General features: G+C 34.2%; 1 protein-coding gene across 1 annotated transcript in view; it reads left to right on the top strand.

The window, feature by feature from the left end:
* Positions 1-5290: 5290 nt before the first annotated feature.
* The window catches only part of LOC106457213, a 53521-nt gene continuing 45179 nt past the window's right edge, over positions 5291-13632 (top strand). The window contains exon 1 of the mRNA XM_022383048.1: positions 5291-6481. Coding sequence (XP_022238756.1) covers positions 6278-6481 — 204 coding nt within the window. The 5' untranslated portion in view covers positions 5291-6277. The remainder of the gene's footprint in view (positions 6482-13632) is intronic.

Below are 13632 nucleotides of genomic sequence, written 5' to 3'. Positions count from 1 at the left end.
CAACAACTAAACCACATTCACCTGTTACACAGTCTCGGTACATCAACAACTAAACCACATTCACCTGTTACACAGTCTCGGTACATCAACAACTAAACCACACTCATTCGTGTTTGTTTGTTTTGTCAGAAATTATATGTACATGTGTATATATGTGTACGTATACATATAAGGTAGCGTGATCTATTTCAGTTTTAAGTGTTATGTGTGTGACAGAAGGACTCTAATATTAATTTTAAGTATGCATACTGTAAACTTTGCTCGAATGAGAGAAATAACAACATTGAATCCAAAAGAATACTTGTTTGTATAATCGGTTTTACAGACAAAATATGAAACGTATCATCCCATGTTCGTAACAAAAATTTATTATCTATATTACTAACATTGTCTTATTTAAGTACTTCACACTTTACGGTGCTTTTTCAAATTCTCAGGTTTGATGAACTAAATGACAGCTAGCAAGAGAAGTAAAATAAAAAGTTATTATCTGTCTGTCTATTTGGTTATTGTTAATTTGTTCTTTTATCAAAAATATTACATGCAAAGTAACACAACAAATTAACAATAATAAAATATGTAGTACTCAATACTCATCTTCCTTTATTGAATCATTATTTTTTAGAAAAAATTATTTATTGGAAATTCTGATTTTTCCTATACAAAAGAATTATAATGTTTACTGAAAGCTTTCCAAAATTCGTGAAGATACATAAATCATATCGTACCGAACGATGTATCGATACAATCATATCACGGTTTCACGATACGATACTCTTATCGTATCGCCACATCTACAGTACATAGTACACAGCGTCCGAGCCAAGTGTTCGTAAGTTGTGCCGTCAGTATAGGGTGCACTGTGGTCTAAAAATCCTGGTTCAGAAACGAAAACATTAACATTCTTTCAGGTGCTGGAGAATAAGTAATAAACAAAATATCTCGTAAATTTGAGTATTATATGGTTAGATAACTCATATTCTCTTTCCTTTGAAGGCTACATATTTAAATAGTTTCTAAAATCGGCACGGTGGACTGAGGATCCAGCTTCCAAAATCAAAAGATTAACATTATTTCAGCTGATAACTAATAAGCAGACCCATGACCTATTAAAAGTGAAAATTACATGTTAAAATAAAACTATTTTTTATGACAATTTCCCAACTCTTACAAAAACCAGAAATCGTTAACTTACCAGGAATGCGAGATAATTATTCTGATTTTTAAAAAATGGTTTCTTCAAACTTAATTCCATCTCGGGTTTTGAAGACTGTTTAAAAAAAAGCTAATGGAACACTCAACGTTGTATATGTACATGGTCAGAAAGAAATGTTTAGCTCTTGAATCGAATGTGATATTTCTAGTGGGTCAGCGGTACGTTTGTGGACTTACAACTTTAAAATCCGGAGTTCGATTCTCCGCAGTGGCCAGAGCGCAGATAGCCTAGTATATAGCTTTGCGCTAAATCAAACAAAACATTTATTTAAGAGAATATACATTATTTGTGACTTTTTTCTTAAAATTGTACTTAATATGCTATTATCTGATATTCACAGGAGCTACTATAAGTTTTCCAGAATAAAAGTTTCATTGTTAGTATATATGCAACACAAAAATAATGGTAATTAATTTACGAAATTTACGTAATCTGCTAGTCGTGGGTTCTAATCCCCTTCATCAACATGTTCGTCGTGGTGACATTATAATGTTACGACCAATCCCACTATTCGTTAGTAAAAGAGTAGCCCAAAAATGGGCGGTGAGCGGTGTTGACTAGTTGCTTTCACTCTAGTCTATCACTGCTCAGGGACAGCTAGCGCAGATTCGATGACGAGGAACCCACTTTGAGACTAATAATGGCTGGAGACGGCTTAAATGGGTAATGAAGAAAAACTTTAATATAAGTTTAACATGACAGCAAATGTACAACGTTTCGACAAGGTTTTGTCATCATCAGCAATAAGAAAGGTCTTGATCTACGGTTCATTACACCCAGAATAGTAATGAACGTGGTACGAACTATGCTCTTTCCCAATCCAAATTAGCATTTGTGCTGCCATCTGTTGTTCAATCAAGTAATCTTTAAAGCTTTTGTTTTTTGGACTTTGCTCAGAGATACATGTGGGTTATCTTTCTTAGCTGACCCTAATTTTGAATCGATAGATTAAGGAGAAGGCAGCTAGTCAACACCACCAACTCTTGGCAGACCGAATGGCGAGATGATACTTGCGTGTCACAAGCGAGGAGTATATTGTTTGTTTTTACTTTGCGGTAACGGGACATGAACCAAGGAATCATATCTAGGTCCTTCTTTACAGGTAGAAGATGAATAGTTTTCTCAGAACGTTACGCAGTTTTGACTTTTAGTCGATTGCATAACAGAGAATAGTACAGTTATTAAGTTACTGTTGTGCCCCCAGTGGGTAAACTGCAAGTTTACGGAATCACAACACTAATATCCGGGGTTCGATTCCCGTCTTGGATAAAGCGCAGATAGTTCATTGTATAGCTTTGCGCTAAAACAAGTTAATGTTATGCATTGGTGTTATTTAGGTAAACCATTCTTTGAGACAATTTTAAGATATATTAACGATATAAACATGTCTTGAATACATTTTTACCTCCGCCACCAAAGGTTATGTTTCACCCCTCTCTGTGTGTTTGTGTGAGTTGTTTGTGTGTTTGTCAGCAAGTTTTCTCCCAAACGGCAGAATGGATTTAGACGAAAGTTGGTATACATTTGGACTATGAGTCAACTTAAAATAGAATACTTTTTAGTGTCAAGGTCACGAAAATCCAAAAAATACCTATCTCTTAACATGGGGAATGATTTTTCACACTTGTTGGACATATGTAGAATATTATTCCTCATTCCTGCCAAATATGGTCTGTGTCCGTTGATAACTACGGACATACGGACGCATTTTCGTATTTTTTGAGAGCCGAATATGATCAACGCTGCCCCGCTAGTTAACTATGTGTTGTTAAAGGTTTGGTTAGCAGGCATAATTTCACGATATAATTGCTTTTTTTTTCTTTTTTTTTTTGTCTGAATGATTTACTTTCTATATTGAATGTACTGCTCTTCAACTACGTTCTAGTAATAACATAATAGAAATATCAGGAATCTGTTAGCTGTTTAAGTTGATTTAATCATACACCTGATGGACTTTAATGAATTTGCTGGTAAAGTTTATAGATAATTAAATTAATCGACTCAGCTCTCCATCTCCACGAGTGGAAAATTGCCGTGAAGCTTATTTAATGTTAAAACATCGTTTACGTTCGGTCTATATAACAGATCATATAATAATCAAACAGTTCAATTATAAAAGGAATAAAATAAACATTGAACTAGTAGATCCTAGAACTCAGTGACCTTAGAAATACCCTTAGACTCATAGCAAATGTTGACTGGGGATACATAGTTCCTTTTATTTTTATTTAGTTTAATAAACATGTTAAGCTTACACATTGAACAATTATTGCCTTGTTATGAGGGTAGCAAATGACCTGTTGCCCGAAATCACCAGTCAATGATTGTTTTATTATACACTTCTTCTATTTTCCGTTTTACTAAAATCTGATTAATTAGCGCTGTCAAATAGTATATTTAGCCTATATCCCTGACCTTCATATAAATCTTAAAGTTTAACATTTCATTAAAGATGTTGATCTAGTTTTAAGAATCAAAAATATCTCAATGACATTTAGAAATTGTTTATTTGTCCATGTTCATTTTATTGGTTTGGACAAATTGTATTTACACCGAAATGAATCAGCGTGTTTTCACCTTGTTGCAAAAATTGTCGTCTGCAAAGCTCTAATGCGACGTACGCATGCGTGATAACGGTCTTGACAACCGGCAATTTGATGAGATTTGTTGATCTGTTTGTTTGTTATCGGTATATATTTAGGTTTAAAGTTTCTTAGCACAGGGCTGAGAAACCACCGGGGATGTTCAGAAACGTCAGTTTCTCTTCATTGGACGGCGACTCGTGAACTTATTATATTCTAAATAAGTGCGTGTAAGGCTTGGGCTGACTGATAAATTAATACGTTGTATTAATGGGCGGGAGATGGTTGGGCTTCAGGGCAGCTGTATCTGTGGTGAGAAAAACCATAATAATAATATTGTTGATCTGCTTTTCAAAGCAATGTTGTATATGTTTAATGCCACCTAATTGAGTCTGCATATTTTATTCACGTTCATCTAAAGTCACACGTGAGACCAAGAACTCTAGCTGGGGTGACGTATGTGTGTGTGTGTGTGTAAAGGTGATGGGGGGATTTAAAGTGTTAAGGTGATTTGGAAAATCACTCTCTTTGAGTTTTGTGAGAGTTTATATTAATGTGTCATTTATGCCCCTCAGTGGATCAGCGGTAAGTTTACGAACTTACAACGCCGTTCCCCACTGTGGACATAGCCTAATGTGGCTTTGCTTTAAACCAAACAAACAATATCAACAGCGTCATTTATTGCTCAACTCTGTCCATCGTTCAGATTATTTGAAACTTGTGAATTTACATTTTATTGTGCAAGAATAAATGACACAAGTTCTTAGTGTCGCAAAGACATGCAGCATCAATAAACCGTTTTGTTGGATTGAAGAAATGAAATAAAAGTGGTTTATTTAAAAACGTATTTTTTTATCCACTAAACTATAAAGATTAATTTCTGAAATGTATTGTGTCGTCTGTCAATCAACACCCCCTCTGCCCCGTTAAAAGGAAAATCCGCCTGGTTTTTTGTTCAATGTCTTATTTATAGCCTAGATTTGTGCATGTAGTTTTTTATCTTCAAGTTCAATTGTCACGTGGGTTTGGAAAGATGGATGTTATTTGACGATTCCAACTAAATCATTTTTTTTTAATTAAAGCATTACAAAGACGTTACAAAGCATTAAGAGAGATAATAACATTGTTTTGGGTAATTGCCTTTGAACTTAAACTTCATCAAAAACGTTGATGTATTTTTAGTAGAAAACGAATAACCATTCTAGTTTCTAATCTATTTTCAGCTAATTAGTTTGTATCTAGTAATAATTCTAGTCTATATAATCAGAAATATTCTATAGAAACCATTTACATTGGTTTTCATGTACTTGCGAAAACAAACAAACAAACTATATTTCCATTGACTGGTTCAACTTGAATAGTTGTCTTGAAGTTGGAATCAAGTCTTCTTTTATCCCCCACCCCCTCGATCCGCCCTTCTTTCTCCTAATATAAGGACATAAATAGGGGCGGTATATAATTAACGAAGACAGAGATACTGGGTAACCAAGATGCAAACGACAGTTCTAGTGGCACGTGACAGTGTTCTGTGACGTGAGATGTGTCGTGACTTGCGATAAAATTGAAAATGTAATAGAAACTTCAGTACTTACAAGCTAATATCAACCCTTGAGACGCAGAGGCTCTACATAAGCTTTTTATTTGTCGATCGCGGAATGTGTGCAGGATTTAAGCGTTGTTAAATCATTGAAGTTGTAAACTGACGTTTTAGTTAATAATCAGTATAATTAAAGGTTCTGTTTGGCTGCTAAGATAGCAGGTTACTTCAATTCGGTTACAAGGATAACAGTATTCAAAATAAACAACGTTAATGCTTTTATGAATAAAATTGTACCATAGTTTATTCAAGCTTTTGCGTATGTCAAGAACTGGTACGTTTTAAAACAAGGAAATACGCTTTCCATCTGCAGCATTAGCTAGTACTGGTTTGTAAATATCGGTTCAGAAAGAAGATTTTCTAATGTGAAAATGTTCAATTAATCGTCTCTCGTACAGGAAACCAATTGTGTGTTTACTGCTATAAAACGTATATTTTTCCACAAGTTGTTTCTAGTAACCAAAATCTGGGTACTAAGGTTCTTTGTGTTTGCTACTAATAGAGAAGGTTGTCTGCACATATTCGGTAAATTTTCCAACCAGTGGTCATTTGTTTTATATGTTTATGGTCAGTTTATTATTCGCATAGCCAAGTGATAGAACAACAACAAAAATCCGTGAATTACTTTTGTTACAACTACGACAATCAAGAGAAACACTACTAAAATTATCTTTGAAATCCGAGAATTTCAAAGTTGTTGGTTTTTTGTTTTGTTTTTTAATAGAGAATTTTCAAATATTCACGAAACAAGAAGATCTGCTAATATTCAGCTCTCAGTTTGTTCCTAGTCGAGAAATTCGGTGTAAAAAGGAGGTGTGCAAGATCTTGGCGTGAAAAGTTGGTCAGTTAATAATAATTCTTGTTTACTGCAACAACTGTGAGATGAATTATTGGTGTACTTTATTCGTTGCTAGGAGCATTAATAATTGGATGTGGATTTTCACAATATCGTTTTTGTGGGTGTGTGGCTGGCATGTACAGAAAGGTGTTTCAAACAGTATGCCACGTGAAACGAGGCTACTCAGACGGCCATATCATTCTACTCAAACCACCAACTCAGTAAATGACCACTCTAAGACAGAAGAAGTAAGTAGAGCATTTTTATAACACTTAATAAGTATATTCCGGTGACAACAACTTGTTGGAAACGATTAGAACGTTTAGAATAAATAACAAACCCATTGTTTGCTTCACGGTGATATCATGTACTGAAGACTAGTTTATTAATTTCTGAAAAGTGCACGTTGTGGAATTCAATATAAATCATTTCATGCATCTGGATTTCGTAAGATATAGGGATCTATTACATGTGGAAGAATTATTAAAATTTAAAGTCCTGGAAGTATTATTTCACAATGCAGCGCGTATTTAACTGTTTAGCATTTCGAAACGTGTCTCAAGTAAATCGAGTAGAATAAATTCAAGGTCTCAATACTGTTGTGATCCACGCTTGTAAAATCTTGGTTTCCTTGTGAAGTATGGTTCTTTGTGTGTTTCAAATTAATTGTGGATGATCAAATTGATAGAAGACAGTCAGATGCTTATAGTAATAAATGCTTTCATTTATTGTCATAATTCTTTGTAATTTGTTTCTTTGTAATTAAGCACAAAGCTACACAATGGGCTATCTGTGTTCTGCCCACCACGGGTATCGAAACCCGGATTCTAGCGTTGTAAGTCCGCAGACATACCGCTGTGCCACTGGGGGCTATTGTCATAAAATAATTACAATATAAATGTTTCTCATCACCAGATGTATCCATGACATCCGCTTTTCAATATATGACTGGTTAATTTTAGTATTTTTCAAAACAATTTGACAAAATAATGAGATACTATGACAGCAGAAGGCCCCCAGTGGCACAGCGGTATGTCTGCGGACTTACAACGCTAGAATCCGGGTTTCGATACCCGTAGTTGGCAGAGCACAGATAGCCCATTGTGTAGCTTTGTGCTTAATTACAAACAAACAGACAGCAGAAGTTAAACAACTTTGAAACTGGACCTGTGAAGTTCATAAAAGTATTGTTGCTGCAACTGCTATAGCGTTGTAACTTACACTTTTAGTTTATTTCAGCATTTCTGTGTAACACTGTTGTGATATTTTGAGTTTAAAAGTTTTCAGTTTGTAGGACATTGTTACCTTTCTGGTCTGCCATTTTTATTTGCTTTTGTCTTTGAGTACATGTTGCACACGAGGATATTAATTTTTTAATTAGAAATTTCACAGATATGAATGGGCAAAGGGAGAATTTCAAAATACTAATACTCGCAACGCGATTTTTAAGTGTATTATAGCTTAACAAAAAATCTACAACATTGCAAAAGTAAGCGACCAATTTTTTTGAATTGCTTCAATGTTTTGTATCGCAAAAGCCAGAGCTAAATTTACTAAACAAAACATATTTCGAAAATAAATAAATAAGTAACAACTAGCGATTAGTCGAATGATACAGTTTATTATCGTCAATCACATGGTTATCATTACCACAGCTCCAGAAGTTAAACAAATGATACTTGGCGCCTAGGATATAGTGCATGTTTGAGTACAAGTAAATAGATGAAAGCGGTAATCACATTGATATACAGAAAGGATAATTTAAAGCAATCTTTGTAGCATCCGAGAAAAACAATAACAAAAGTCTGTGCAACATTTTATTCTTACAAATTTTTAGTTCCTTTTAATAAGTATGGCGATTTTTTGGATGACAAAAAAAAAAAGAATTAGTGAAAAAACAAAATAAAATGTTAAGACTTATGTGTTTTCAGAGTTGTTGAGTTAGATTGCTTTTGGGGAAAATGCTACGGTTCTGTTTATTTGTTTCGCTCAAACACACTCAAGAGCTATCCCTTATTTTGAACTGATAGACTAGAAAGAAGGTAGCACATTTTGAACTGATAGACTAAAAAGAGGGTAGCACATTTTGAACTGATAGACTAGAAAGAAGGTAACACATTTTGAACTGATAGACTAGAAAGAATGTAGCACATTTTGAACTGATAGACTAGAAAGAAGGTAGCACATTTTGAACTGATAGACTAGAAAGAAGGTAGCATATTTTGAACTGATAGACTAGAAAGAATGTAGCACATTTTGAACTGATGGACTAGAAAAAAGGTAGCACATTTAACTGCACTCACCACCAATTCTTGGGTTATACTTGTCTAAGTGAATAGTGGGATTTGACTATCACTCTTATAATACACCCACAACCTCAAAATGCAAAGCGTGTTTTTCTTTTTTTGCAATAACGGGACGCGAATATAGAAGTCGCAGCTCCATAGTCCAGTACACTAATTATAGACTCATGCTCGGCCATCTCTACGTTAATATAGGTTAGTGTAATAAGTAACACATTACAGATCCATATACATTTAAATACCGATTATGAAATTCCCATGATAATCATTCTTTACAAATTGGTTAAAACACTAAAAATATTCTAATTTAAACAAAATCATTTCACCATAATTACTTACACTGAAGCATAATTTAGAATATGGTTATTTGGAAAAGTGGGATTCATGGGTACTGTTTTAACGACTGAAATAGTAATGAATTCCATCCTTCAGTGGAATATATCTTTATTCAGGTATTTCCAAGAAATATGTTTTTTTTTCTAAATGTACATGTAATTTCTGAATATAGTGAATTATATCCTTATTGAATGACTATCTCAAGACCGTGAACAAATGCTAACCCTTTTACACGGGTAAAGGCTATATACTGCAACGTTTGTCCTAGACTTTCAAGCTAGCCTCCAAGCGTTTCTGTATGGATTTCTTGGATAACAGCCTATTTATACTGGCAGTAGAGAAACTTGCATACTTTGGTTGGCTTAAGATTTTGTTTTACATCGGTTAAAGTATGTTACCTGTGGACTTGTGGGATACTTGACTTTTTTGTATTTCCACAGCTCTGTGTTTCTTTATTTCTCTTGGTCTTGTCAACCACAGTAGCTAGAAGAGATAGAAGAGGTGCGGCGAATTATGTCACAAAACATTGTGCTTGTGTGTCAATTAAAGGATGTTTATATTACAAAATATATTTTAGTTTGCTTATTTTCTTTTATTGTTATAATTGTTTTATTGTTATAATTTATTATTCGCTTAACAGCCCTGAACATGCATCTTATGGATACTTTTTGGCTCTTGTGTTGGACATCGGTGAACCTGAGTGCCATATTGTGACCCTGATTTCTATTGTCGCAGTTAGATCGAGTGCTAGTTTTGAGATAAAAGGCTAGGTTATTAATACACTTTGTGTTTCACCAGACACTAGTATTAAGCTAAAGGAGGACTGATAGTATGAATTAGTGTGCGGCAATAAGGGATGGTCATGCTAATGGAAGAAGTGAGTTGATTTTACAGTTGAATCAATATTCTACTGTAAAATTGTCCATGTGAAAGGGAGAAGTCTTAACAGGGTTAAGTGACTCACATTTTGATTGTTTAACTACGATCGTGTTAACCCTACCAACACGGATATTTCACGTACCCACACAATGTTGTTTCATGGGATAAGCGTATTCGGTGTAATACTTGTGTAGATAATAAAGTGTTAGCCGCTCCCTCCAATAATTTTCTAAAGACTTAAAGTGTTGTAATCCCCTAATCCCTTAGAGACTGACCAACAGACAACCCCTTTAAAGCCTCTCTTAACTGCAATCGATGTCCTTTACACCTAACTTCATAACAATGCACAAACGTCTTGATCCAGTATTCTATTGTCAAAGTACAGTCACGTTAAGGGAAAGAGAAAAGAGTAGTATGAATCAGAGTTCTAATGTCAGAGTATGATCGCGTAAAGAAGAGGGGAGATTAGTAAGGTACTAGTATGAGCCAGTGTTCCAATGACAGAATGTGGTCGCTGACGAAGAGGGGGAAATTAGTAAGGTAGTATGAGCCAGTGTTCCACAGTAAGAGTGTGGTCGTTTGAGGAAGAGAGGGGATTAGTAAGGTAGTATGAGCCAGTGTTCCACAGTAAGAGTGTGGTCGCTTGAGGAAGAGAGGGGATTAGTAAGATAGTATGAGTCAGTGTTCCACTGTCAGAGTAAAGTAGTGACAGGGAGAATGAGATAGTTTAGGATGGTGTGAATTTGTGGCTCACTTTTGATTAAGGTCGTATGTAACGTAATGATAAGAGAAGGTGAGATATCGTTTAAGATTCTGTGAGTCTACGGTTTACCGTCGGATGAAGGTGTAATTAGGTCAGGATGAGTATGAGATATCAATTAGGTGCAACAGTCTTGGCATATAATCATCAAAAACATCTTGATGCAGACAGTTGCTTAATTTTCCTAGTAAAAATCATTATAATCAAGATCATGGAATACACTTGGCATGAGTTTTTAAACTTGAATTTCATTAGCTTGAAATTTCTGTAAAAAAATCAACACAAGTTTAGTTATTCTTTATTTCAACAAATCTTATAATTTGAAAAAAATCTCCTAAAACTATAATAAAAATATTTAATCGGCAGTTACGCATTCTGGTAATGAAACAATATTTCAGTTTTGTTTTTCATTACTGTATATTTATGTCTATGTGTGTGTGTGTGTGTGTGTGAAGGTCTGTCGAGAAAACGGCCACCATCTGTGAATAGATTTTGCAAAGAGAATGTTATAAACTGTGTCCAGCAATAATGACAGTATAAAAATAGCACCACCAATAATGTAAAGCAATAAAAATCATTACGTCAAAATCATAAACGTATAGCTTTGCTATCTTTTTACCTAGAAATAAATGGTGTCATTTAAAATGTGCCAACCCTCTTCCATTTTACATTATCACTTGAATCATTTGTTTCAAGATTTCTTAAGCATTTTCTTTCACACATTGAATGAATGAATTCATCAAAGTACAATTTAAAAAATACATCTGAAATCAGATAGCTTAGTTATAAAAAAATCATTAAATTATTTGTTGAAATGAATTTCTGATCAAGTAAAAGCATAAATCAACTGGTTAGTAGAAATGAAATAAGAATGTAGTTCAAGGATCATAAAATAGTTTTAATTCTTTAATGTCCACCTACTGGAAATAACACTCAATTTCTTAAACTCCAAGATTTGTTCAGTGATCTACATTTTCAAACTTGTTTATATTTTGTTATAACAAGAGTAAGAATTCAGCGTTTTGTGTTCTTTACTTCATTTTTATTGTAATCCTACTGCCAAGTTTGCATCCACTAAAAATTAAGCTGTGTTTAAAAACTTCCAATAAACAACGTTTTCTTAACCCTGATATTACCGACTTGTTTTATACCGTTAACTACTGCCAGGGACCATGTATTGCATCGTACCGAGTAATTTTATGTTTTTTGCCTTTTATAACTATCTGTAAACAACTGGTCAAAAATATTGGTTAAAATCGCTCATTTACATAGAAGACCCAAAGAGTAGTTAGTGGGATTAACTGCAATATTTATAGTATTTTTGTGTACATTTTGTGTGTGACTCACATGTTATTAGGAACGCTGTAACCAAGAAAGGCATAGATCCAAAAGGAATTCGGTATATAAGTAATTTAGAAAAAATATGTTTCCTTTAAACCTAAAGGGATTTATATGGAACTCGTCAGTACGTCTTTGGTTAACACGTAGGCATCAATAAGCATTAGCACGTGATGGGATTATAAATTCATTCGATTACGTGTTACAAGATTACCTTTCTCTAGGGTGTGAACACATAATTCAAAAAATAACCTGTTTGATAATTTGCATACTTCTTTTGTCTACTTTCTATATTAGGAGCTGAAATCCTACATAACCGAAATAAACTATTGCGTTTATATGACATTTTAGCGATTTAAGACTTGTTCAATTCAAAGTAAAAAAAAAGGAAAAACCATCTTAACTGGATAAGCGAGTTTGCGTAGCTCGTTCCTTCTTTGAATTGTTGTCTCTTCATACAAGTCTATGTTACGTTAATCTAAAACATTTTAGGACGCCCAGTTCAGTTGCTGAACATAATAAAGTCACACACACGTTTATTTAAAGGGCAGTTGTTCAATTTGCCTGTCTGGTGGTCACAAGTTGTTGTGTAGAACTGGCTAAACCAGTTTCGGTAAAGTTTAGTGGAGTAACTCAAGTGAACTCCCAAAGATTGAATTAAAATGGATAAGTAACTGGACTAATGGTTCAAATTTGGCAGCCACGTCAATTTTACAGTCTTAATACCGCGAATGAGGTTTTAACTGAGCGAAGAGGTTGAAGGAAAAATATACGTGAAGCTGACGTCAAACGAAAGTAATGTTTAATGATTCGCGTAGCACAAGTACCTTTGCATCAGACAAATGGTACGTGGACTACACCTCACAATAGGGGAAGTAGACGCCCCCGTTTATACAGTGATTTTTAAGCCTGTCACCTTTGCTAGTATTTTCACACAGCGCAATTTATCGCAAAGAACAAAATTTAATATTTTTCAGCTATGAAATAGTAATAACTCATAATATCTACCATTTTGACAAGGTATTTTTGTAATTAAGCACACAGCTACACAATGGGCTATCTGTGCTCTGCCCACCACGGGTGACGAGAAAGATGAATTACGAACTTAATTGTTTCCACAAACCTAACTACGAGAATATTTATTTTGAGAAACATCATTATTTTAGTATTCTTATTCATATATGTTTCACGCATCTTATCTACATATCTTTAATAACAAAGTTGCAATAAATGTTACAGGATGACAATTGGATATAACTTGTTTGCATTTTATAAATATGATGAGTAAATGGGGACTCATAAACCAAGTGAAAAGCTTGTTGAGAGAATATAATTTTACCAAAAACTTTCAAATAATGCCTTCCCCCCCGTTCAGTTTACTGACTTACAAAACTAAAAATTGGGGCTTGTTGAGGCTCGATTCCCGCGGTGGACAGAGTGCAGATAACCCATTGTGTAGCTTTGCGTTAAAACACAAACAACCGATCAAATACTGCGACATTTGCTTCATTTATCTGAAGCGAAGTCAGCACTAGTGCCTTATCATCTGCTACGTTGATATATTTTGAAACCAAACATTGCTTATGAATAACTTGGATTTATACTTATAACATATTTTGATCAAGTTAAGCTAACTGCAGAGATTAAAACTAAAATATATGTTCAACTAAATAGAAACTTAATTGTTAATGTTATAAAATAAATAAATACCAGAGGCAAATTTCTTCAACTTTGAAACTCGTCATCAGGTAAGCAGCGATAAAATTCAACAAGTTTTCCTTCT

Source organism: Limulus polyphemus, unplaced genomic scaffold (genome assembly GCF_000517525.1).
Source record: "Limulus polyphemus unplaced genomic scaffold, Limulus_polyphemus-2.1.2 Scaffold304, whole genome shotgun sequence".
NCBI lineage: Eukaryota > Metazoa > Arthropoda > Merostomata > Xiphosura > Limulidae > Limulus > Limulus polyphemus.
Note: the sequence above shows the minus strand (reverse complement) of the source record. Positions and strands in the feature narration are given on the sequence as shown.